At 45.5% G+C, this 27,784-nt stretch overlaps 1 protein-coding gene across 3 annotated transcripts in view; it reads right to left on the bottom strand.

Annotated features, from left to right (window-relative positions):
• The window catches only part of LOC122900625 (contactin-associated protein-like 3), a 205,183-nt gene that overhangs the window by 30,810 nt on the left and 146,589 nt on the right, over window positions 1-27,784 (bottom strand). For all 3 annotated transcript variants that reach the window (XM_044239395.1, XM_044239396.1, XM_044239397.1), the window contains 4 exons: window positions 25,421-25,540; window positions 12,960-13,160; window positions 9,584-9,740; window positions 3,200-3,327 (listed from right to left, as the gene is read on the bottom strand). In XM_044239395.1, coding sequence (XP_044095330.1) covers window positions 3,200-3,327; window positions 9,584-9,740; window positions 12,960-13,160; window positions 25,421-25,540 — 606 coding nt within the window. The remainder of the gene's footprint in view (window positions 1-3,199; window positions 3,328-9,583; window positions 9,741-12,959; window positions 13,161-25,420; window positions 25,541-27,784) is intronic.

Genomic DNA, 27,784 nt, shown 5'->3' with positions numbered 1-27,784 from the left:
AAAGAGGTAAAGGATCTGTACTTGAGGAACTACAGAACACTCATGAAAGAAATTGAAGAAGACACAAAAAGATGGAAGACCACTCCATGCTCTTGGATCGGAAGAATAAACATTGTTAAAATGTCTATACTGCCTAGAGCCATCTATACTTTTAATGCCATTCTGATCAAAATTCCACCTGCATTTTTCAAAGAGCTGGAGCAAATAATCCCAAAATTTGTAGGGAATCAGAAGAGACCCTGAATCACTAAGGAAATGTTGAAAAACAAAAATAAAACTGGCGGCATCATGTTACTTGATTTCAAGCTTTACTACAAAGCTGTGATCACCAAGACAGCATGGTACTGGCATAAAAACAGACACATAGACCAGTGGAACAGATTAGAGAGTCCAGATATGGACCTTCAACTCTGTGGGCAAATAATCTTCAACAAAACAGGAAAAAATATATAGTGGAAAAAAGACAGTCTCTTCAATGAATGGTACTGGGAAAATTGGACAGCTATATGTAGAAGAATGAAACTAGACCATGCTCTTACACCGTACACAAAGATAAACCGAAATGGATAAAAGACCTCAACATGAGACAGGAATCAATCAGAATCTTAGAGGAGAACATAGGCAGTAACCTCTTTGATATCAGCTACAGCAACTTCTTTCAAGATATGTCTCCAAAGGCAAAGGAAACAAAAGCAAAAATGAATTTTGGGGACTTCATCAAGATCAAAAGCTTCTTTACAGAAAAGGAAACAGTCAAGAAAACAAGGAGGCAATCCACGGAATGGAAGAAAATATTTGTAAATGACAGTACAGACAAAAGGTTGATATCTAGGATCTATAAAGAACTTCTCAAACTCAACACACACAAAACTGATATTCATATAAAAATGAGCAGAAGAAAAGAACAGACACTTCTCCAATGAAGACATACAAATGGTTATCAGACACATGAAAAAATGTTCATCATTACTAGCCATTAGGGAGATTCAAATTAAAACCACATTAATATACCACCTTATACCAGTTAGAATGGCCAAAATTAGCAAGACAGGCAACGTGTGTTGGAGAAGGTGGGCTGTCTTTAATGGCAGTCCAGTTTCCAAAGCCTTTGCAGCATGACTCAGCTTTGCCTCACTTGTGCACACCCCAGTGGCCAGCCTGGGTCTTGGGTGGTTGACTCTCCATTCAGTTCTCAATTTCTTGGGTCTACAGTTAGGACCGGATCCATGCATGTGTCGCTCTGAGATGAGCCCAGGACTTCATAAACAACATATAGTATGCTTTCCTGAATGGTTGCCTCCCTCTGCTCTTCTAGGTACTTTCTGGTCCCCTGGTCTCCCTTGACAGTCACAGAACTGGAAAACAGGCTCTACTGAGACTGCTCTGTAATGCTCTCCTATGTAACTGTACCTGGTCCATTGCCAAGCGATGGATGAGTGGAGGAAGAAAATAAAAATAAGAGGAGTCTTTCCACCATCTCTGAGCCACAGCTGCCCCATTCAGGGCAAAAGTCCCCTTCTGAAGTCCTGGCTCTTGTGCGTTCCCTGGGCAGCTTTTGCTGTTATCATTATGGGTCTGCCTAGATAGAAAAAGAGGGAAATGGGATTCCTGCCTTCCCTGAAAGTTCGGAACTTTCTGTTCCAGCCTCTAGCCAGGGCTCGAGGGCTTCTCCTGGAACTTCTCTGTCCATGACCCAGTGCCCACGTCTGGGTTGACCGACAGATACTGGAGGGAAAAGTAAATGATGCCTTCTGGTTTCTCCTCCTTGCCTCTGCTGGCTCGCTAGAGCCCTGAGATAATTCTTTCAGGCGTGCTGCCCAGGTTTCATAGGGGGACTCATGGGAGAGATGAGGTGGGCGTGCTTAGTTCGTCCTATCCAGACACAGAGTGTGGTCTGCTGTGTAGGGTCATGAGTGGGAAGAACAATTCTTCGTACTATCATCCATCAAGGCACGTTCATACGTTCTTTACACTGTGACTATCCACCTCTCAATATTTTTGTCATCTGAAGTAGGAAACTTCCTTTTTCTGAATGGCAAAGCTCAGAAATGCCAGGATTTCTCCACATGGCAACATCTTCTATGCGGCCCTGGGAAGGGTTGGCCACCGAAGCCTTGGTAGGTGTTCAGTTTTGGCCTCTGCTCTGATACGAGTGCCACTGGAGAGTCTGGGCCAGAGAACTGACGTGCCCTGACTTTTCCCTCTGGCCGTTCTGTGGCGTCTCTACTAAGTGGGCAGAAGCAGCTGCAAGTAGGCCAGTCAAGCCACTGGGAGGGGGGTGCTGGATCCAGTTTTGAAATTCAAAGTGATACAATTTTTATTTGTGGATGAGTCCGATGTGTGTTAAGAGAGGAAAGAAGTTATGAGTGGCTGTTACATTTTCCGTCTAAGCGAAAGGAAGCATGGAGTTGCCATGCCCTGAGTTGGGGAAGGTTCTCATGGAAAAACTTTTTTTTTTTTTCCTTCTTTTGGACAAACTGTTCTGACATGCCTGTCGAGCCTAAGCAGCTGGATGGCAGAGGTGGGAGGGCAGGGAGACAGCCTGGGGTATAGCGATGAAAGAATCATTGACCTCAATGTGGGATTTAAAGCCATGAGCCTGTTGGGAACAGCTCACCACTGGAGAACAGAGAGACAGAGGGCTGAGCACACAGGCCGGGGGCACCACAATAGGATGTCACTGGCATGGGGAGGAAGGAGGGAAAACCCAGAATGTTGTGGGTAAGAAATCCACATGTAGTGGGATGGGTGAGAACAGTTAGGACCACTGGGGTTCGCAAACTGTCAGAGGGTGACAACGAACAGGCAAATGATGGCTTCCGTCACCCCGTTTCTCAGTATCTTACCAGTTTGAGGCATCTCAGCACTCAGCCAATACTTACTCCAATTAATTAATTATCAAATGACTAGATTTTGCTGACTGGGTGATCAGTGTTTCAGATCATCCCACCAACATTCACAGCAATAGTCCGACTCAAATACCACACAGAGGACACACACTCCGAAGGTAATACAATATTCCTATTTTTTTTCTCAAGCAGAACGCCGATACACACTTCTTTTGTAAGTTAACACATTCCTAATGAGATGCAAAGTATTAGCATAGACAGTGTTCTTACGGACTCAGGCAGCTACATGTCTCCTAAAACACTGACATGCATTTCCAGGGGTCAAGGCAGTTCCTCTTGCCACTACTTACTGTCCCCCGAGCAGAGCAGAGGCCCCAGCGTATAAGCCGCTTCTGAATGTGGTCGGCCTGTGTCTCTCATCGCAACCTGAGTGACTGGCAGGTGCTCCTTATGGGAAAGGACTACTGTGTCGCTGGTCCTACAAAACAAAAACGACCACCTTAGTGTTATTCTGAATGACATCCAGAGAAGGAGCAAATATTCTCTTACTGCAGCGCAAGACATGGTAAGCTAAATTTGTAAATGCGTAACAATAAGGAAATCAAAGGACTCATCTGAACTCTGACATAGTAACGTACTTAATAAGGTCTGAGGATCCAAGATCCTTGTTCCTCTGCGTGACCACAGAGAAAAACGGGCAGGGCTGAAATCATAATCATCAGTGCGAGCACGAGATTATATTTCCCTGCAATGAAGCAGCTCGCAGCCCTTTCCCATTTGCCCACCTTGTGAGATTTAAATGCAAAACTTACACATACAAGATTTGCCTGGCATCGTTAAAAACAAACAAAACAAAACAAAACAAAAACCAAACCACCCAACTGAAAAGATTTAGGTTTTCAATTCCCAGATTTTTCTTTTTTAACTCAATTTTCCAAAACTCCTATCGTGGTTACTAAGCATTTCCTTATGTACTGATGCCATCCATTAAAAGAAAGAAAGAGAGAGAAGGTTGATTAAACCAAACTGAAGGTATGATACAATGTGCTCTTAAAATTAATAATTGGAGTAATGCAGGGGAAGAGCTCATCGTGACTGTCTATATCCATTCATTCAGCTAACATTTGGTGCAGAGTGACCCCTTGCCAGGTCCTGCGTGTTGGGGGTGTGGGCATAAGAACCACCATCAGCATCACCAAGGAATCTAGTGGATATTATATATAATGACAAAAATATACTTGTAATATAATACAATCACATAAGTGAATATTTAGGACTGAATATCTATAGTTCCAATGTAACAAAAACCAGACTAGAGCCAGAGGTCCTGAGTAGGAGGCAAGCTGTGCCACCAACCACTGCTCTGGGCAAAGAAAGAAGATTCTCCTGCACCTTGTGAGCTGCTCATGTTTTTACGTCCTGCTTCAATTATGTATGTACTTTGGATTTAGAACAAATAACAGTGTGTCTAATGTATCCTTCAGGTGCCCTGCATCTGTGTAGAACCTAGGAAGTTTCAGTTTCTAACAATTATAAAGCCCTCACTTGCTCTGATGTATACAAATGGAAGCAACTGAAACTGACATTTTTGCAAGTCAAAACAATCAGCATGGTTCGAATGGTTCAGGCTAATAGCTTTGCTTCAAAAAGACCTTGCATCACTTGATAATTAATCATTCCAATTCTGTTGAGGCATCAAAAATATTCTTTCGAGGTAAGAAGTTTGAAATTATTAGCATTTTTATTTTGCTTTAAAAATTGACAAGGTGACTGCTGGTGCATATTGGCAAGATATCAAAAATTTGAACTAAATATCCTGAAAGTTCAGAAACATTTTTTTTTTTGGAGTCAGATGGTTTCCAAAAATCAGATGGAACAAAACCCCAGGGCTTTATCTGTAAGGCCCTGCAATTTCTGTGCTTGGAAGCACACAGGCAGGTTGTCCCAAACACGGAACTCCTGGTTTTGTTGGGAACGGGACAGGTGGTCGGTCACAAGCCAGAAGGTGGCATGGATGGTGGGGGGAGTCAGTCTGAATAAATACTTCTTATAAATGTGGGGCTAACACAGCAAAATTAGTATATGTGCTGCCGAAGCGAGCACCTAACACAGCAAAATTAATTTCTGGTGTTAAGTATCAGGAAATGTTACAAATAAGCATTTTCATTCCTGTCATTGCTATTTTGGTAGAACATCTAGAGGGAAAATGTAAGGGCATTAGTTACTCATTGAGTAACCCTGAATTTTAAAGAACCATTTAAAAGCTATATTTATAATGTCGTGGAAAGCTACACTTTAATTGTTTTTAGCAATGACAAAGCACAGAGAGCCCTGCAAAAAAACTTAAGGAAAATCATAATGGGTAATTGTGTGTGTGAAGGCAGATAATCATAATATGTTCTTTTTTTTCATTCTGTTGTTTGCAAAGTAACTTCCTGAGCCAGAGGAAATTTTAAACAGCTCAGAACTGACAATTCTTTCTCAGCACAGGTCATTCCCAAATGCCCACACTTCACATAGGACGAGATTCATTGCCAGGGTCACCAGACTCATTCGAAATCGCCGAACTTCGTTACATCTCTGGATTTTCCTTGCCTCTCCATGTTTCTCTCTTTTCCCCGAACGCCGGAGTGTTGCTCTCTAGGCCCGGCAGCTCTCACGGTATGTTCCGAGCACTCAGTGACGGGACTTCCAAGGCCGCTTCCTCTTGGTCTTCCGTTCCCGGCGCTCTAGACGCTTCTTGCGCGGGCTGTTTCGCAGAACACCTTTTCGCAGGTGCAGCACAGCCACCGCGACTCCTGAGTTCTGGGAAAGGCTGCAGGGAACAAACACCGGGTCGGCTTTCCCGTTTCCTAATTGTTCCGGAGAAAGCGAGCCTGGGCACCACGGAACCATCGCCGCCCGGAGCTCCCTGTTTTGAAAGCTTCCAGGCTCGCTCTCGGGCTGTGCTGTTCCCTTCTCATCCCTTCGGCAAACGCCCTCCGTCCAGAGCCTGCGGTCCCCTGACACTCCAAGTCCTGGGGGGCCAGTCTCCCGTCCTTGCTTCCACCTTCAGGACTGCCATGGACCACTGCTTTCCCACGCGCATCTTCCCAGTGCCTCACCGTCCCAAACACTCAGCAAATGACTGGCATTGGAATGAAATGGAATCAAGAAAATGAAATTTTTCCCACTCATGGCCGTCATGTGATATTTCCATTTAGATATACCTTCTTATAATCTCATAATAAAACATAAAAGTTCTGCATATTTGTGTTATCTTTATTGCAGGATCTACAGTCTTCATGCTGATTTTGCAAGTGGTTTTCATGGTATTTTCTTATGGTAATAAGCTCTTTGTAGGAATTCAGTTATTCTAAGATTCAGTGGGAAGCCCTACTAAATTCTCATTAATTTCAATAGTATTTCTGTCTATTTCCTGGTAGGCAACTATATTTTCTGTGAATAATGTCGTCTTCATTTCCTTGTTTCTAATCATTTGTGGCTTTGAAATGCCACCTATATTTTTTTTCCCTCTGCTAATCATTTCTAACCTCAGTGTCCTGTAATCAGAGAACTTGTCCATACCATAACAACTTCTGTAAAATCTTTTGGGTTTTGCTTTATGAAACATTAGGAAAATCAGTTTGCAAAAATGTGCCATGTGTGCTTGAGAAAACTATATACTCTGTAATTTTCAGGGCCTACCAAATCAATCCATTGATTTCATATAAAAATATTCCATATCCTTTATAATTGTCATCCGTATGATTTACCAGTTGCTAACAGATGGATATCTAAGCCTCTCCTTACAATGGTTGATTTGTATATTCCTTCTTTCAATTCAGGCAATTATTTTCTATATACATTTTGAGTCATGTATGTTAGAAACATACAACTTTAGGATTACTAGGGGTTTTTTGGTGAAATTTAAAAGCACCATTATATGGTAATGCTAATCGTTCTATATTAAGACTTCAAAATTTTGAGGTGCCTGGGTGGCTCAGTTGGTTTAACATCAGACTTTGGCTCAGGTCATGCATGATCTCATGGTCCTTTGGTGAACCCCAATTCATTGAGCTCCCCACTCAGCAGGGAGTCTGCCTCTCCCTCTGCCCTTCCCCCACTTATGGGCACAGGCGCCCTTCCTCCCTGTCAAATAAGTAAAAATCTTTAAAAAAATAAAAAAGACTTTTAAACTTAAATTACTTCTGTGCACATTTGTTTCATAAGTTGTTTTAAGATTTTGCGTTCAACATTTCTAGGTGTACAAACAAGATATACTTATTTTTAATTCAAAATGACCTATCTGCACTTAAATGGCTATTTTGTCACATTTATTGTGTCTCATTACTCATAATATTCTTATTTTTAAGATTCCATTTATTTATTTGACAGAAAGAAAGAGGTCACAAGTAGGCAGAGAGGCAGGCAGAGGGTAGGGGGCTGCTAAGCAGGCTCCCCGCTGAGCAGAGAGCCCGATGCGGGGCTCAAACCCAGGACCCCAGAGATCATGACCTGAGCCAAAGACAGAGGTTTAACCCACTGAGCCACCCAGGTACCCCCATAATATTCTTATGTCATTTTGTTGCTTGTAGTTTCCTTTTCCTTTTTAAATTTTATTTCCTACTTTCTTTTGAATTAACTGTTCTTAAAATCCTGTTTTTCCTTCCTTCCCTCTTTGGATTTGAATATTACACTGTTTCTATTCTTCAGTGCTTACACTTGAAATCTTAATGCGTGCACTATGAGCCATTTAATGCTGACAAACTTCTACAAAACAAGTTTCTAAGTTCAATCATATTCTTACTTCTAACCCTGGCTATAGTCCTGGACAGGACCGCTCCCTCCTGTTTCAGTATGGTACATGCCTGACACATGACTAGTGTCTTGTATTTGCCTCTTATGTTTCTGTTAACCTCTGAGTTTACACATTTCTTTCCTCGGTATTTCTTCTAGGGTCTGAGACTCTCCTTACCAGATCACCCACTTTCATTCTAAAAACCATTCTTGGGTGTGTCTGGGTGGCTCAGTGGGTTAAAGCCTCTGCCTTCAGCTCAGGTCATGATCCCAGGGTCCTGGGATCGAGCCCCGCGTCGGGCTCTCTGCTCATCGGGGAGCCTGCTTCCTCCTCTTTCTCTGCCTGCCTCTCTGCCTACTTGTGAGCTCTGTCAAATAAATAAGTAAAGTCTTAAAAAAAAGAAATTAAAAAATTTAAAAAAACAAAAACCCTTCTTGAAACTGTCTTTTGGAATTGGCTGGTGGTGTATTTCTTCTGTGTCTGTCTGGGTGTCCCTGTATTTTGGCTAGGGACACAGTTGGAATCGGACAGTACCGTACTTACTGAGGCACAGCGAGGGGGAGTGTCGGCGCCCGCAGGCTTTGCTGGATACACAGAGGGGGTTCTGCCTGGCTCCGACAGTCCTTGCTTTGACACCTTCTGGTCACCTCCGCTCCCTTTCACATTCTCTTTCATCTTCCTTGATTTTAGCATGATGCTTCTACAGGTGGATTTACTCTTATTTATCCTGCCTGGTATCCTAGTATTTTCTCAAGTCTGGCCAATTCTTAGCTATTTTAGCCCTTCATTATCTCCAGTCTCCTCTGTTAAAACTTGACTCCAACCCCAGCTCTCCCCTCCCTGTCCCCGGTTTCCTTCCTCCCGTGCCAGTCTCTCTGGACTAGAGTCCCTGCCACTTATCTACACGCATTTTCCGTTTCACCAGTGTCCTGATCCCATGTGTCTAGTATCTGATCTGACAAGTCTTAAATTTCAATGAGAATATTTTCATTTCTAAACGTTCATTCGGTTCTTTTGTAAATCGCGATCACCTTTGTCGATAGTATCTGGTTGCTTTCTCAGTCAATCCCAGGCCTTATTTTTCCAACAGCTCACGCATTTATTTTATCTGATGTTCTTAAGTTATCTGTGATCTGGGATTTTTAGGCATCCGTTTACTCCATTGTTTCTTCTGCCTCCCACTTCCGTCCCCTGGGGCTGTGTAGCCCTGATTGTGAGCTCATGTTTGGTGGCATTTTTATCTGCGGGAATCCTTGGGGAGGGTGGGCCTCTAGCAAGAATGTCATGTACTTCTACGATGAAACCATTGGTACTGCTGACCTGTGGACACACTAACTTAATCCAAGGACTCCAGATCTGTGTGAGGGCAGGTCTGTGGATGTGTGTTTTCAGGGAGTTATTTCTTACTACCTGGTGGGTTAGCTGGAAGATCGGTCCGTTTCCACCTTCTCTCTGGGTTTGGAAGCCTTCTGAGACCTCCAGCGACAGGGAGAGGTTTATGTCCCATAACCCCCTTTTATGCATTCTAGACCCTGTTTGATTTTCCCTATGAGGCCATTTAAAAATGCAGCTGGTAGCAAGGGAGGTGATCAAGCACACCGGGGCTGGCCACGGGGCCGTCGTCATATCTATCGGGTTAAACTTAACCCTAGGAACTCTGATAATGGTACTTTCAGTGAATGGGAAACATTAATCTGGTATTCATATCTTGTCTTATTAGGAAAAAAATTAAATGGACATGATTAGTTACTCACAGGTAAGCAGAAATAGCTACCTTAATGCCTCAGTCCTCAGATGAATTACACTGTACACATCAAAGCTTACACCTTGAACTGGCTAGGGAATACTTTAATCTGTTCTCTTTATACAACTGTCTTGTCCAATGTCTGCCTAACTTACACAATTTAAGCAACACAGAATTACAGTTTGTACAGGGAAATTATATGGAAATCACCATTCATTCCGGGCAGCATCACAGTTGCAGTGATATTGAGAATCAAGGCAGTTCCCCTGTAATCCACAAGCACATTTTTGAGCACCAGGCAGAGAACCTCCCCAGTAAGTGTGTGTCTCATTGGTTCTTCCAACCCACCAGCTCACTGGGGTTCCATCTGAAAGACAAGTATGAGAAAGGTGACACCTACTTTGCCCCCCACTGCCTGCCTCCCCAGCATAGTCCTTTATTCCCCTCTGTCTAAAACACAGATGAGCAGAGGTTAACTCCACAACAGGGTCCTTTCTAAGAGGATTTCCAAAGATTTAAGACATATTTCCACATCTGGACGTATGTTCTCACCATATGTTTTACTATTATTAGAAAACGAGCAAGTCGTCCCTAACTCATTCAGGCATGATATCTACACATTTCTCTTGAGGACTCCAATGACATCATTTATTTGGGCACAACATTGAAAGAACTGTCATTTAAAAAAGGAATGAACGAAAACCAGAGTAATTTGTACACTGCATCCAAATGCTGTTCGAGAGCCTAAAATGCCATTGAAAGATGTAATATGAGGAAAAATACGGATTTCTTATCTATTGGATGAAAACACTGGTACTCTCCTGTCATGTCTTCAAAGTCTGCTGGAGGAACGTGCTTCTTGTACTGACAGGTTGGCTTTGTATCTGGAAACCATAGACATGGCCTGACAAGCCTCCCTCATGCCTGAGGCGGGTCCTGGGCTCTGGACAACTGAGGCCAGTCTAGTTCAACGCTCAAATGCTCCAACAGGCCCAGAGGCCACCTCAGCTCTGCTGGGCTGTGTCCTCTGCTGAGGCCCCAGGACAGACGTGCAGGGTGAGGGTGACAGGGAAGGAGGGCCCTTGGGAGGGTGGAGGGGAACAGTGCCTCATAAACAGAGTCAGAGCAGGAAAAATGAAAGGGACCTCCATCAGCTGCCCAAGAAGATGCCTGTCATTTTCGGCATGCTCCCTTCCTCAGACCCTCAGGTGGTCCACCCGGCCCCCACTGGGAATCTGGAACACATCCCACCTTCTCCCTAACTTACAGTCGCCACCGCTCCTTATGGCTCCCTGTTCGATGAGTCTTCACCTGCTGCCCACAGCCGCCCAGCGGGCGCACACCGCCTGCACTCATTACCGCCCACCGCAGGACCGCTGGGTGAGATGTGTGCCAAGAAATCAATGTCGGCAACGTTTGTTTTTTCCCCCTCAGTGTGTTGAAACTTATCTGTAGGGGGTGGAAGATCTTTTCCACTCAACAGATATTTTTTAAAACACCATTTTAAACACGGGATTATTCAACATCCTTTTCATAGATGGAGAAACAAAGAAATCATTGCCCACAGATGCACAATTGTTTGTTTATATCCGAATCTCTCATTTACTCTATCAAGTAAGAGCCAGCAAGTGTTGTTCAAGGTACAGAATGCATTTGGCTCCATTCAAGGTTTCTTGGAGCAATCCAGAGATTTTGCAGAAGGATCATTAAGAACAAGGCGAAGAGGAAGAAGAGACTGAAGGGAAGGGAACAGAGCTCCCCACACCTCCAGCACCTGAGCCCCTGGCTGGCTGTCCTCTGCTCCAGCCACAAGTGCAATCCTCAGGGACCTTAATGCTCACAGCATGGAGACCGAACAGTCTCCTGGAATCAGCACTTGCCATCCTTGAGCTCCCTCTTAGGCGCCCAGAACCGCAGCCCCTGAAACCTGCAGGATAGAGACCTACCAGCCGCTGCAGGCAAAGGCCGCAGGACCCTAACAAGAGCTGAGGCCCACTGCTCCCCAGCAACCCTCCCGGAAAACCACAGGAGCCAAGGCCTGCAACACTGAGGCCCCAGCTCCGCCTTCTCTCCTCTCACAATAAACCCCGGGGACCTGATAACAACCGAGGATTTGAACACAGGAGTTTTTTGGGGGAAAACTCGATTCTGACTGACATTCCTGTTCCCAGTCTGCTCCATGACACTCTTAAGCTCGCTGCTCCACATGCGGCAGCTGCCTAAGGTGGTTTTCCATGGCGACATTCCACTGAGGGCTCCCGGGGAAGGCTCCTTGCACCCATTAGAGTCCTGGACGGCACACGGTGAAGCAGTGAGACCCTTTTACGTGTCAGGCGATAGTGTTTAGGCCTCACCTGCACCGTAATGAAGGGCTGCTGGGATCACGGGCTGGACTGCGTCCGTCTAAACGAGGTTTGTACGAGTTCTCCAGCAGCAGCCCACGGAAGTGCAGCCTGTGTAGTTACGAAGACCCTCGTTCCATCTCCACCCCAACCCCAGTTAAAGCCTCGGTTTGGTCGAGGCTGTGGCTGCGTTATTTACTGCTGTGGGAGGGAGCACAGCTGAGGAATCTCTTGTGAATGAGGTAGGGGGAGGCCCGCCCTCCATGCAGAAATTCTCTACTGACCCGGGCTGCATGTCCGGGCTGTGGCACAGACCACATGCCAGCATGCACGAGTTTGCTCCCAGATTCAAGGGGGTTTTGCTTTCCGACCCTGCTGGCGGCTGGCATCTACGCCGCTCTGCCTTTGCCTCTTTCCCTGTTCCAGCAGCCCAACCTGCCCTGAGTTCCTCCCCAGGAGGCTACTTTCTCCGCCCCTGGGAGCAAGCCAGTTTAGCTCGCTCGTCTGTTTGGCAGGAACCCAGTCACAACAAGCACTAAGCCCCCAGCACTAACTACGCATTCCACACACTGGAGCGAGGCCAACGAACAGCATTTGCTTCACGTGTTTCATCGACGTTGTGCAGTTCGGTCCTGGCGAGGTCAGTGTCTGAGCGCAAAAGTCTTGAGGAGATGAACCCCCGGGGCTGCTGAACGGCAGGCTCGGACCCTGAGCTCAGAGGACCCTGACTACCATTCTGACAAAATGAGGTATTTCAAAGGAAGAAAATACGAAACCAAAAATAGAATTTTCAAGAACAGAAGCGCTATAAGGAACAAGCCGCTAGCCGGTGTGCCGTGTGAGAGGCGCTGCGTGACACCGACAAGGATCCCTATTAATAACGGCCGAGAGACTAATCACACTCAGGCCGTGACGAAGAATCTCCAGATAACTAAGCCTGCGTGCTGTCCCCCATCTGTCTTAAACTGAACATTTCAGAGACGTGGCCGCCCTTCGTGGTGGCTGAGCACCTGGCGTCCCATGGCCTCGTGAGGGGCTTTCATTGATCTGTCACCCACTTGAGTCGGGAAGAGACGTCCCAGCTCGTTCTCTGCTTTGAGCAAGGAGCCACACATACGGACCTCGCTCTTCGCTCCAAGGAAAAGCATCTCTGTAACGTCCCATCGCGACATGGGCACCTGGGTCAGGCCCCTGCCACCGGCGGGCATGGCAGCCCGCGATGGCGAGGGACTCCCACTACTCACCAGGGCCAGCTGAAAGCCTCGACTTCTTGCATCGCAGGACCAGCTCCTGTCGGCAGTCGTCCGCACCGTCCATGATGGCTTGGAGCTGGTCCAGGCTGACCGTGTACTTGAAAAACACGGGCTGGGGGCTTTCTCTGTTCAAACTTTTGACCTTGGCCAGCTGGGAGCCATTGTGCTGTACCAAGGTCCAGGTGGTGTCCTCTGGGCAGAAACGGGGTTGGGAGAGAGACAGGGTCTGTGACTAGGTTGGAGCAGTTAAACATAATGTGAAAGTCAGAAGCCTCTTTTATCTGAATTAGGGTTTTAGTGTTTGTAGCTATCAGGTCTCTTTGATGTTGGAATCAGCATAAGGGACACTGTTAAGCTGTTAGGAATGGGGACTCTCTTTACTAGAATTCGTCTTACCCTGAATGCAGCCAACATTGTCAGGTGACCAATTCTTAAAATTCTGTGCTATAATATTCGAAGTTATAAATAAAACATTTTGTCCCTTAATTTATGTCTTTCCATTACTGTAAGAAGAAAGCTAAGTTGTTACTGTGTGTGTATATACACCTTTATATTAATATACATATTATTCTTCATTGGACTGAGCATTTTTTCCTCTGGTAATCAAAGAAATGTATAAGAGACACATGAAGGGAAATAAGCAGTTCATATGACCATGCAAAATGATAGGAAATCAGTATTTTTGACAAAATTGATCGTGTGTCAGCATCTCATTCAGTGCCCAGCCCCAAATGAGGCGCCCTCTGGAGTCACTAATATAACCATTTCTGTCAGGAACACGACACACTAATGTCTGCTGGCAAATTCTGACCTGTTTCTGTTCCATTGATTACCCATATTATTAAAGAGATTTTTAAAGAGATTTAAAGAGATTTTTAAAAGAGATTTAAAAACAATGGATGAGCACTCCACGGTGTTTAAAACAGAAGAAAAAGATCTCCCTTTCTTCTACCTTCCCCCAAAACCTAGCTCCTCCCACAGTGTAAAAGGGCCATGGTTCAGGGGCCAAAATCTGGCTTCATGTTGTCCTAACTCAACTTCATTTATAGCATCAAGTCTCATAAAACTTCGTCTGGAACACGCATCGGGTACAGACATGATCGGTCGACATATTTCCAAATTATAGGGGCTGGAAACAGTCACATGAGGTTTATTCTTACTACTTTTAATGGCTAAGACCTAAACAAGGTTGAAAAATCAAAACAATGTTATCAGGAACCCTCAGAGCCCTCCCCGCCAGACCCTCCCCGTCCTGCCCCAGGAAAAACCTAACAGCCCTATTGGTGCTCAGGGACCCATGGAATACAGTCAGAGATCCAGAGCAGAGAAAGCCCAGGGGCCCTAGCTCAAAGCTTATGGGGTAAATTGGAAGGGGAGGTGAATCATGAGAGACTATGAACTCTGAAAAACAATCTGAGGGGTTTGAAGGGGCGGGGGTGGGAGATCGGGGTACCAGGTGGTGGGTATCATAGAGGGCACGGATTGCATGGAGCACTGGGTGTGGTGAAAAAATAATGATACTGTTATGCTGAAAATAAATAAATGAAAAAAAATACCGTCAAATATGCAAAATCCAGCAGGAACAGGAGCCGACTGTGAATCAGCATGACTAATGTAGTCATTCAGTAAGTCACGGAGAAAAAGCTTCATAGATCATCCCCTCTCTCTGCTCATTTAAGGGGCTCTGAGTGTTCCTATAGCAATTTGAATCCTACAGGTTTTTCTCCCCCCCCCCACCAAATGTCATGTTTTCACCAGACATTTTACACTTCAACATTTTCCTGGAAAATTTCTTAAATGGACCTGGTGTTATTTTTTGCAATTACCTACTCAAATTCACAGTCAGGGTTTCTTCCACCAGATGAAAGGGGGTAAGAGCACCGATGGAGAAGCCAGGGGCTTGTCTCGGGGATTCATGGGTTCTAATGCTGGAGGGTCATTTATGTCCATGGCTTACAGCACCAAGAGAAACGCTGCGCCTGAGGGGCGCTCACAGGCTGGTGGGCGTGTGACGGACTCACGGTTGTGCATGGTTACAGTGTAATCAGAGAACTCTTTCTTGAGTGGAGAGAAGGGAAAGTGTGAACAGAATCTCAAAGCTGCCTTTTGAAAAAAAGAGAAATTTCAATGCTTGACCTTTCTAGAAATATCACTTGTAAGGCCCCAGCGAGGGCTTGTTATGTTTCCTTGATGTAGCACAGCGTGGGATTTTCATAGGTTTCCGACTGTAGCTGGGAAGGCACCCTGGAGAGGTGACGTGACGGAAGCTCTCGAGGACGAGGAGACAGACCAAGGAACTGAAGCGACCAGCATGGTGGAAAGACACTTCATTGTTACGCACCGTAGTACGGAGCACAAATGAGATCAGAGGAAATTAACTGTAATGGAGAAAACTTAAAACAGGACTTTCGAACTGTTGAATGAGGCCCCACCATATCATGTTCTCCAGCTCAGCGGAGCCTCTTGTCTGCACACGAGCAGGGAGGCTAACCGGGGCTCCTGGCCCACTGTTCGCTTGGGCAAACCAACCTACATTAATGTGACGCTTTGGTTTGGTAAGCAGGATATGAAAAAAAATAACACTGACTCGCCATATCATATGACACCCCTAGTTTTTCTTTTTATTTTGCCATATTATATCTACTTGGCAACCTGCAACACTTCATACACTGTGGATTGTATCTCTGAACTATACAAGGCATCTTTTAAGGGAAAACAGTTGGTCGAATGGGGAAAAGGAAACGGATGTGTATTTTCCAAGGTCGGGGAAATGTGAATCCAAGGTGGGTCTGCTATGCTCATTTTCATCTCCCCAAAGGAAAAGAAGAAAAGAGACTTGATTGTAAAAACCCCAATGCCTGTCTAGATGGTCGGTCTGTCCCTCACAAGATGGACACTGATCTCCAGGAAAGGGAAGGCAAGAATCCCCTCTCTGGCAGATGCCTGAAATGAAGTCCATGCTGGGTCCAATACCACCTCTTTGGAAATGAAGCCAGTTGCCTGCATCTCTTCTGATGGGAAGTGGGTGCTTGAGTCCAAAGACGAGGAGGAAGGCAACATGTGAGGTGATGGGACCCATTGCCTCCCACGTGCAGAAGAAGAACCAGCGGAGGACGGGCACTCACAGTGACACAGGATGGCAGAGGGATGGGAAGACTAGCAGGCATCCCTGGAGTCACCAAGATGATGAGAACACTGTGTTCTGGGCGGGACAGCCCCAACCCTTCTCAGGACTCCGCAGTGTCATGATCCAGAGGGAAATACCACAGCAGGTGGCTCCCATCTGTCTCACAGCCCAATCCTCCTGCTGCATAGAAAATGGAAGGGAAGCCTGGGAACACCCACTCACCCAACTTCAGGAAACTGCCATGTCACCACGCAGTGTGGTCACCAGACCTTCTGAGGTGCTCAAGTTCTCAAAAAGCACTGAGGCCCATGACCTTTCCAGAGTGCCTCAAGCACCTGGGTTGTATCCTGGATTTCAAAGGAAAACACTCCCAGGGAAAACAGAACCAGATCATGGGCTTTGATGGGCACCTATGTGCACACAGGGCTGGGAGGGCCAAGCAGCTGCTGTGAACATCCAGTGGGGGCCAGAGGAAGACAACTGGTGGCTCTGATCTGCCCCTGCCCTAGACCTAGGAGGCACCGGTCCTGCCATGTTGTCCATGTGCCAGAGCCAAGGAGGATCAGATGCTTGTGTTTCACCAAGGAGAGGGATGGCTTCTCGAAGCAGGCAGCCCCTAGATCCTGGGAGAGGCCCAGAGGCCGTCCTGTCTCAGCCCCACCACTTTGGGTCTCTCTGGATCAATATTTGCATTAGGGCCCTTATAAGGACTGCTGTTCTTGTCAGAGTTTGGAGGCCTTAAGCTTTCCATGATTTACTTTAATATTTTCCACACAAGACAATGCTCTGAGACACAACTAGACACCCCCAAGAAGTGCAGCCACTTCACAGCCTTCTTCTCCTGGGGTTTCAGAGGGTCATCTTGTCACTTAACAGGTCACACTAGATGTAGATTTATGTGTCTGCTCAGTCATTAGTGTGGACCCTGCTGTTTAACATGGAGGGACACGGGCCCCCACCCCCACAACCTCCCATGTGCTCAGTACCATGAAATGTCATTAGTGTCCCCCCCTGCGTTTCAGCCCACCACACGGCAAGAGAGAAGTTTCCTCAGAGAGAACACTGTGTAGACACTTACAAAATTAGATACGGACGGAGCACTGTGTCATGGTCAATGGGAGAATATGGGCTCTAATTGGTGCTCTTGGAATCATCAAAAAATTCTCTAAGCCTTCAATGCCACATTTGGTAAATGGGGAGAGTGAACCAGGTGACATCAAAAGACTGAAAACCATGGGTCTGGCCGTCTTCAAAGGCCATTAACCAGGCACACTGCTGGCCGAGTCGCCATCTGAGGCCTGGGCTCTTACTACTTGTTGAGACCATCTTCCTGTCCATCCACAGGCAGGACCGTGCTGATGAAAGCAGGAAGACGAACTTTCCCCAAACCCACGTCTTTCCACTCTCTTGGGAGCAGGGACAGGACCTGCTCCAGAAGTTGTGTGTTCCCACACACGCCGGGTGCGCCTACTTTGGCAACTCCCTTTAGAAGCTGCAGGAGATCAGCCAGAATGATGTCCCCTCTCTGGGAGCAGGAAGGATTCCTTCCACGCAAAAGCCCGTAAAAAAGAGATGCAGGGTTGTGGTGCATGACCATCATCAAAGAGCAGATTTTCTCTCTCTGGTTTTTTTTTTTTTTTTTTTTTTGCAAATTCTAACATTTCAGCATTATAGAATCTTCTGGAAGAGATGCTATTTTCAAGCAAAACTTGCCATACATGACATGATGATGCCATGCTTATTGTCTGTCTCAGTTTTCAAAGGCAAAGCAGAGAACAACGAAATCACAACTCTTCCCAAGCAGAGAAAAATATATTCCTCAGCAGCTGTGTGTGTGTTCACGAAGGAGACTCTCCAACCCACACGCAGAGCCTTTTTATTTTGTTTTACTTTTTATTTTTTACAAATTCCCAGCAAGTGTCCCTATCTACAGGCATACCTCAGAGATACGCAGGCCCCAGTGCAGACCACCTGAATAACATATATATGGCAAGACAGTGAGTCAGAAGAACGTTTCGGTTTCCGCTGCAGGTACAGGTCACCTCTCCGCCCTCCTGGAGTCAGTATGAAGTGTGCGATGACATGATGTCTAACAAATGTACATACCTCGATCAAGAGTGCCTCTTGCTGAACAAATGCCAGCCATCGCCGGCACCCTCAGCGAGCCGCGATCTTCGCTGCTGGAGAGCCTTGCCTTGCTGTTGGCGCTGCTGACTGATCAGCGTGGTGATGCCGAAGGTCAGGGTGGCCGTGGTCACTTCTGAAAACAAGACAACGGTGACATCTGCAGCAAGACTGACTCCTCCTCTCCTGAGTGATGTCTCTATAGTGTGGGATGCCGTCTGGTCACATTTTACCCACAGTAGAATTTCTTCCAAACTGTCAACTAAGCTGACGCAATATTCTAAACCCTTCGTTCTGTTAAGCACCTTCACCAGGAGTAGATCCCACCTCCACAAACCACTTTCTCTGCTCATTTGTCAGTAGCAACTCTTCATCTGTCCAAGCTGTATCCTGCAGTGGGTCTGTCTTGTCCTCAGGCTCCACTTCTAATTCTGGCTCTCTTGCTATCTCCACTACTCCTGTAGTAACCTCTTCCTCTGAAATCATGAACCCCTCAAAGTCATCCACGAATACTGGAAACTACTTCTTCCAAATTCCTAATAATGCTGATATGTTGATCTCTCTCCATGAATCATGAATGCTCTCCATGGCATCTAGGACAGTGAATCTTTCCCAGAAGATTTTCAATTGACCTTGTCCAGATCCATCCGAGGAATCACTATCCAGGGCAGCTATACCCTTAGGAAGTGTTATTTTATTTTTATTTTTATTTTTATTTTTGAAATGTTATTTCTTAATGACGACGACCTGCCAGCTGAAATGACTCCTTGATCCATGGGCTGCAGACAGGATGTTGTGTTAGCAGACATGAAAACAACGTAAATCTCACTGTCTGACTCCATCAGAACTCTGGGGTGATCAGGTGCACAGTCAGTAAGTGATGATAATGTGAAAGGAATCTTTTTTCTTTTTTCCTTAGGCGGGTCTCAACAATGGGCTTAGAGCACTCAGTACACCATGCTGTGATCACATGTCCTGTCCTCTAGGTTCTGCTGTTCCATTCAGAGAGCACAGGTAGAGGAGATTTGCCATGGTTCCTAAGGGCCCTAGGATTGGAGAAATGATAAATCAGCACCTGCTACACATTAAGAGTCACCCATTGCACTGGCCCCGACCAGATGATGAGCCTGTCTGTGGAAGCTATGAAGGCAGCACTGACTCCTCCTGTCTAGCCAGGGAAGTCCTCGATGGCATCTTCTTTTCGTGGGAGACTCTTGCATCCACCCTGAAAATCTGCTGGTCAGTGCAGCCACCTTCGGGAAAGATCTCGATCTTCCGGATCTTCTGGATCTCTTAGTCATTTGCTGCAGCTCCCACGGCAGCACGTGCTGCTTCACCTTGCGCTTTCTTGCCACGGATGTGGCCTCCTTCCTGAAACCTCAAGCCCAGATCTCTGCTCGTTTCAGGCTTTGCTCTGCAGCTTCCTCCCTTCTCTCTGCCTGCATAGAACCTGAGAGAGTCAGGGCCTTCCGCTTTGGCTGAGGAGAATGTCGCGGCTGGCTGGACCTCTTATCCACTAAATGTTCTCTGTATCAGCAATAAAGCTGTTTCACTTTCCTATCATTCATGTGTTCACTGAAGTAGCACTTTTAATTACCTTCAGGAGCTTTTCCTTCGATTCATGACTCGGCTAACCGGTATTAGAGGCCTCAGCTTTCAACATGCCTTCCTCACTGAGCTTTAGTCATGTCTAGCCTTTGGTTGATAGTGGGAGGCATGCAGCTTCTCCTTCCAGTTGAACATGTAGAACTACTGTAGGGCTATTAATTGGCTTAAATTCAATATTGCTGTGTCTTGGGAATAGGGAGCCCAAGGACAGAGAGGGGCCTACGTGAGGAAATGGCCAGTTGGTAGAGCCATTTACTAATGAAGTTCATGGTCTTGGATGCACATAGTTCATGGTGCCTGAAAACAACCCTAATAGTAAAGATCACTGGTCAGAGATCATCATAGCAAATATGATGGCAACAAAAAAGTTAGAAATATTGTAAGTGTTACCAAAATGTGCCACAGAGATGCCAAGTGTGCAGGTGCTGTTGGAAAATGGGGCTGGTAGATTTGTTTCACCCAGGGCTGCCATAAACTTAAAAATTGTTTAAAAAAAAAAGCAAATCCCTTTGATCTGAATCCAAGTTCAATAAGCAAAATGCAATAAAATGAGGTATGCCTATATTTAAAATAGCAAATGCAACATATAATAGTCATAAGATGTTCAGTGAGCTGAATTACATCTGTCCCCCTCCCTAGTCTGAAGGTCAACAAGAGATGTTCATCCCTCTTCTTACTCAAATGCGGTGTAGCCCCTGGAAGCCTGCAGCACAGCGGTCAGGGGTGAGGATGAGTGACCAAACGCCTGAATTGAATATCTGACTGGAAAGGGAAGTGTTTGACTGGGCCGAGACAGAAGCTGTTGCAAGAAGACAGAGGCAAAAGAAACAGAAAAGCCATACAAATCCACAAACATAAAAAGCACAGCAGGATGCCTTGACAGGTGCCCATTCCATAGAGAATTTCCTTTTGAAATTAATGGGAGAGTATGTAAAGCAGCTGACTGGCTGTCCTCTGTTCTACCAGGACACCGGCTGGAGGCCACTCGCAATTTCTGTCATGGGAAGAAGGAGGCTGTTTAAGAAACACGGTGGCTCAGTTAGCACAAGTATGACAGAGTCCATGGTAAGTGCTGGGTCACTGACACGCTGAGTCGATGAATCAGAATTGAAGCAGGGCAACGGGCAGGTGTGCAGCTGACCATGTCCTCGGCATGTTCCTCGAGCCTCTGCCGACTCTTACGAATCTGATGCGGAGTCATAGCTCTGACTTCATGCCATCTCCTCCCTGAGACAAGTGTACCCACGGTGCCATGTCTGGGAACCAGTGTTTGGAACACGACTAGGAACACATCAGAGGACAACTGCAGGGGGTTTCTGGGGGCACAGACGGCCCCACTGTTCCCGCAGGCAGAGCCATCGAGCTCACATTTCTCATTCAGCCATCAACAAAGTTAGATTCTGTCTCTTCTGCGTAGGAAGGGGATTGATCTGTTAACAAATTGCATAAACAGTCCCTTCAAAACAGCTTTTTGTTTGTTTGATTTGGTTGCTTTTATACTAAAGATATTAAAATTTATACAGAGTATATTCAGAATATATTCTGGCACCAGAGTTTGGAAGGCTGTTACCAAGTATATACTTGGTAACCATTGCTTTAGAATTTTGATTTTTGCATGTTTCTCCAAGTATGAGTATTTGTTTATAATAATTAAAGAATACTTCATTGTCCATGGGCATGGTAGCTTCTTGGAGAAGATGACCTTGCAGCGGAAATATTTCCTTCCTGGGAGAAGAAGGCCAAGATCTTAGTTCTTCCACCATCACACAAGGTCTGTTGGGGGACCTCATGGGACTGTAACTCTGGGTCCTTCCTGGATCACCTTGCATTGTTTTAAACTTTTGATTAAAAACTTTGCAGTATAGCTTCTGGAAATATTTATCGTCTTAGCACAGCACTTTCCTTATGGCTTTGAGTTTCATAAAAACCCTTGGCATTTAACATTATTTGGAAATCCTCTCCACAGTGTTTCTAACAAAGCAGGATGTATGTGTATGTGTGTGTGTGTGTGCATGCACACGTATGTGCACATGTGTGTGCTTGTGTGTGCACGTGTGCATGTTCCATGCTCCAGCTCAACCCTAACTCATGGAACTTGATAACATTTATTCATCACATAGAATAAAAATATACTAACCTTAGGGGTTTTCTTTTATGAAAACTAGCTAGAAACTTTTCTAAAAACTTAATTACCTAAAAGGTCTTTGTGACACAATGATCTTTACTTTGCTTGGTCATTTTCAAAGTAATATGAAGACATACATGGTTGTTAAGTGTTATCTGATGATAAAAACATATAGTAATATCAACCATTAAATCATTACCCCTAAAGTTCATGAATTCCTATACATACAGACATGCACACACATGCTTTTAAGCTTTAAGACTTTCCAAGATCAAGTTAGAGAGTTTGGAAGACGTTTAATTTACAGAATCTATGCCTTCAATATTATCTTAATGCATGTGAGCAATTCTGCTGCCTTTGTGGATGTGGTGGTCATTAAATTCCACCACAGCCAATTTTACAAACGGAGCAACAGAACCGTGGCCTGGACCAAGAAATGAACAGCGGCACCAGAATTTTACAGCAGCATTGGCTCTATTTCTCCTTTCTGTGATCCTTTTGCCCTCTTTCAATTTTAATTTTGGTGGACACAGGGCAGGCTGTGCCAATGAAACCAAAGATCCAAGCCCCGTGGCCATGGCTTCTGAATCTGTATATACATCAGAAAATCTCAGGGAGCTTTATAAAAACACAGCTTTTTCTGGGATGCTTCTGCAGAACCCGATCCTGCTGAGAGCAGAGCTGCCCTTCTGTGGACAATGGACAAGGGTGTGGGGACCCAGAGATGCCCCATGTTGCTGTGGGGTGCTGGATAGCATCCACCAGCCACCCCAAAGCAAAAGGGAGCCTGCTGGTCTGTTCAATTAATGTGTAAAGTTACTCTCTAAAATATATGTTTAGAAGTTCATATTGCCAAGGAGATTCTAACTACCCAGCAGGCTTTCAGATGACACATTACACTTGTTTTTATGACCAACAGGTCCCCACTAACTATTCACACAGCTGGCAATGCAACCTCAGGTATTCACTGTGGGAATCCTGCTTTCCTCCGCAGACCTGCCTTTTCCCTGCTGCGAATACCTGCACCATCCTTCCAGGGCTCGGATGCAAACATGGAGGACATTCCAGATGCCTGTCTTCCTCCAGCCACATTCAGTCCATGGGTTCGCCCCCCACTCCCTCCCCTCCTCCATTCCTATCTGCTCCACCCCATCCCCACTAACGGGTCTCCTTGCTCCTGTAGGGCACAGAATGGTGGCCAAAGGCCCCAAATACTCTGCCAGTGGGAGTCCTGCACCTGTCACTTTCCAGCGGCGTGACTTGAGGGTCCCCCTCGGGTCCCCCTACCCCCAACAAGCATCTGTCCAACACATTAGGATCCCGGGAGCACACTCCCTCTGCTTGAAGGCTTGCTCAGGTTTTCTGGAAGCAAACCTAACTTTCAAACTGAGTGCTTCCCTGGATGACTCTATTTAAAATTGTGACACCTCCCCCATCCATGGTCTGTGCACCCCGCCCCCACTGTATACAGCGTCACAGCACCTGCTGCCACGTACCAGCCACCTGCTCCAGCAGCAGCTCTCAGGGCTCTGGTTCTGTGCACCGACCTGCCTACCGCACACCAGGGGCGGGGAGTGTTCTCCTCCGCTCCCTGCTGTGGTTACCGCTGAGCCCAGCGCAGAGTGGGTACTGAGGACACAGGAGCTCCATGTTTGGGAGCACTGCCTTTTCAACTCTTCAGAGTGGGGCATTACTTGGACATTCCTTGGAGTCATGCCTGGGAGAAAAGTGATTCGCATCCTCAGGAGACAGTCTGTGAGGCCTTCCTCTTATATAATTGGCCAAGAGATTTTACTTTTCAGAGGCTCCTTCTTGCCTCAAGGATAAAAAAAAAAAAAAAAAACAAACAAGCAAAACCCTGGCTTATTGGTCATCAGATAGTTTCTTGTGTTACCCAAAATCAAAACCTGAGATCTGTTCTTGCTTTCTCTGCACTTTGACTGTAACTACTCTTCCCTCTGCTAGTGGGCTCACTCTGAAAAGACAGCAGCAATGACAGACCATCAAAGCACATCAGCGATGTTATGAAATTTGTATTAAAACAAGTGCCTATGAGCCAGCGGTACATTCCGAATGCACTTTATAAATACGCACAATGAAAGCTACCTGGTGAAGCCTGGACCATGAGTCCACTTGCATGATTAAACTATTTTTCTTTTATTATTACCATACACTGCAGACAATCAGGCAATTAGCCATCTATCATGCCTTTTGGCAGCAAACGTCTTTTTTTTTTTTTTTTTAATAAATGTGACCTCAGCCTTACTAACCCTGCCAGCAGCTAATTATCAAGAAACCAGCTTCAGTCATTGAAAACTTGCTCATCTTTGCAGTTTGCCAGCTGGGATCATTTTCACTTTTCTCTGGATCTCAAAATTTTTCAATGTATAAGGAACTTTGCTTATAGGACAAAATATATGAAAATCTTTAATAGGTCCTAGACTTCTGTGATAATTAGGCATGCGATTGATAAAAGTAGAATGTATAACTGGGGTGCCAGCATCTTTATTTAGCTTTCTCTGTTCTTGGCATTCACTTGAGCCATGAAAACCAAGCAGAAACTGAGTAAGTTGAAGGCCTGTTACAACCACTGGAGCCCAGGATATCTAGAAAGATCCTTACGTACTTAACACATCACATACCTTTCAGTAAAGTAAGTCAATATATTTACCTCTTATCCCGTTGCAATGTTTTGGTCAGTTTCTATGATAAGTGGCTTGCCCCAAAGCCCCCAACAGTCATACATCCATCCAATGCTAATTTGGGAGTAGTTTTGGGGCTGGAAGATATAATTGATCCAATTCAGATCAACACTAGATTCACCATCACCAAAATTCTCAGATTTTATGTATGCAGTGAGAGTAGGTATGGAAACCACAGCCGAACTTCCAGCTTGTCACAAACCACTATTGTCAATTCCCCCATAAATGACTCCTTCCATCTAGAAATTGCAACCCTATTGGGGTGACACGTAACCAGAGCAGAGAAAGCAAATTATAACCAGGTCAGGAGTACCTGAAAACCATTTACAGCTGACTTTTTCTGACTTTTTTGCAGGGTCAAACTCTAAGGTTGCCAAAGTTCCCACCAGGTCCACACCACTAGAGTAGCATGGGAAGTTTGTAAAGAAGGGTTGTTTCTGCTAGTGAAATGTGATGTGAGCACGGAAGAGAAGATGTGGCCACCAACACACACACACACACACACAAACACACGGGAGGCGTTCGAAATTGCATCAGTTCATGGGCAGCAGCCATTTACCATGGTACACACACTGATCCTTTGCAGGTACACACACCTGTATCCATCCACCATGTATAACTGGATTTCCAGGGAAAATGAAATATTGCTTATACATAGTTGCACAGGAACACACACATTACTCGACAGAGCTAAACCTGGTGGTTTTTCACACAGCAACCAATCACATGAGCTTAATGGGCACAATAAAGTGTATCATTAGCATACCTGTCATGTTGCAGTATACAAGAGCAGGTCCCAGCGGGCCACTTCCATCTGAATCAATATAGTAGAACCCTGAGGAGTTCCCTCTGTGCCTGTGGGCATCACAGGACTGCTCGAACAGAGCTGCAAAGGATAGGGGTCTCAGACAGGGCTGTAATGGGATGGATCCCTCCCTGTCCTTAGTGATGGGATGCTTTCCCCAGTGATACTCATTTTGCCTTGCTCTCTGGAGCAGTTTCTCCAGGGATTGTTCCCCTGTGTCAGTCAGGCAGCGTGAAGACCCTGAAACTTGGAGCGAAAGATTTTAAGAGGTTATCACCTTTTGTATCTGAACCCTCCCTGCTCTAGCAACAAGATTTATTCCAAGACCACGGTAACTGGCCTCACGCTATCTCCTTCTATTGTGCCCCATGATATCCAAGCCTCAGAAGTACACTGGCTTCATCTCCTTAAGTGATCTGTTATTACCTAATAACCACGTCGATGTATTAAATTACTCAGTAGTTATAGCCTCTGTTTACTTAAAACAATCTACCTGTGCAATGCATTACTTTCCAGAGGAGATTTATAAATCAGCAAGTCTCCTTCATTCCATTTATAATGTGTGTTTTAAAAGGAAATTTCCTGAAATGCTTCACAAATGATTATTCAAGCAAATTGAAAGTCAAATATATATATATATAATATATATATAATATATGAAATATCTCTCAGTAGTTTCAACATATCCTGATTCTTATTTAAATTTTTTATACGTGCAATAAGTATTTTGCTATCACAAGGCAAGTGACTAACATCAGTAGATGATGGACTTAATCAATGTTCAGAATAAGTTTAAATGATTAATCAACTGAGTAATAGCTCCCACTTGTCTCACTTATTTCCTTGACAGGAAAGACCCTTTGAAAACCTGAGAAGTGGCTAATGGCAGCCAGTCAAGGACAATGCGGACTGGGTCCCTCAGCCCCCCTAAGGCTGAGACCTGGCATCCATGAACACAGACCTGCAAGTGGCCAGGCCAGAGCCACAGAGCGGAGTGATCCTAGCAGGGACAGAGGAGGCTGAGAGTGGGTGAGAACAGACAACATTCTAAGCTCGCTGAATTATCTACCTTTTAAATCTCTGCCTCTTTTGAACAGTGAAGAGAGTCCGGGAGAGGTGGGGCAGCCATGGCAGAGGGATTTTCTCCTTTCTCACAGAAGAAGATCAAAGTCATGTCTGCCTGCCCAAGGATTTTGCAAAATATGGCATTCTTTTATAAATTATGGCTGAGTGTCAGTTTGTCAAATTAGATTGGCCCCCATTTGTCACACACCTAAGACCACCATCCACTCATGGCCACAGAGACAACATGGATTGCTTTCCCAGACATGCTGGCAGTTTGCCCACTCATGTTTGTGTTTCTGCAAATACATAAATATGCTCATAACCACCTAGGAGAGTGTCCAGAGGGACAGACGCAAAGTGCTAATGGTGGTTACATTCAGGTTGGGGCTGGGCCTGCTTGGGGACCAGAGGTAATGAAGGAAACACTAGGAAGACACCTGCTGTACGTGTGAATGCAGACACATTCACTGGACCCTTACACCAAAATCTTGTCATCTCTGATCCCTTCCTGTGGCTTTGGAACTATCCCACCTTCACTTCGGTAGACAGAGAATCACAGTAAAGTCAGTTCAGTCATTTGGCCAAATCAAATTATGAAGGCCACGAGTGAAAGACCCTTTTTTATAACACCTGGAACTTTTTCAATCAGAGTTGTTTGGAGCAATGTTTAAATCAGAGTTACTGATAACGCTTTAGCAACTGTGCTTTAGTCATTAAGTCTGTGTAGGACACCTTGCTCGATGTGATGGGCAGACACTGTAAGTAGGAGGCCACCCCATTCCTAGCTGCAACTCTAGACCAGTCACTCAGCTTCAGACTGCCCAGATGCCCAGCTCCTTCCAAATAGTTACCTCGGCAAGTTCTTACCTGGCACCATAATAGTAAATAGAGATGCAGGTAGAATTGCTCTGGTTGAACTTATGGGATTTGAGGTGGGGAGTGACCTCCCTTTGTCTGCATAGCCTCCTGGCTCCTCTACAGAACCGGGCTGGGGACCGGGCCTTCTCATCCCAACAATGATGCCTGCTTCCCTGAGGTTCAGTTCACTTAAGGTTGGATATGGGACAATCCATGCTTTGCTTAGTGAATTTTCATGTCATGCTATCTCTCTAAAGGCCCAGAGAGGGAAGACATGCTACAAAAGAAGGGACTCAGAAATAGTGGCAGCCACTCTGGAAAACAGTATGGAGGTTCCTCAAAAAGTTGAAAATAGAGCTACCCTATGACACAGCATTTCCACTACTGGGTGTTTGCCTGGAA

The sequence above is a fragment of the Neovison vison genome, chromosome 2, assembly GCF_020171115.1.
Source record: "Neovison vison isolate M4711 chromosome 2, ASM_NN_V1, whole genome shotgun sequence".
Taxonomy (NCBI): Eukaryota; Metazoa; Chordata; class Mammalia; order Carnivora; family Mustelidae; genus Neogale; species Neogale vison.
This window is presented reverse-complemented; position numbering and strand designations above follow the sequence as displayed.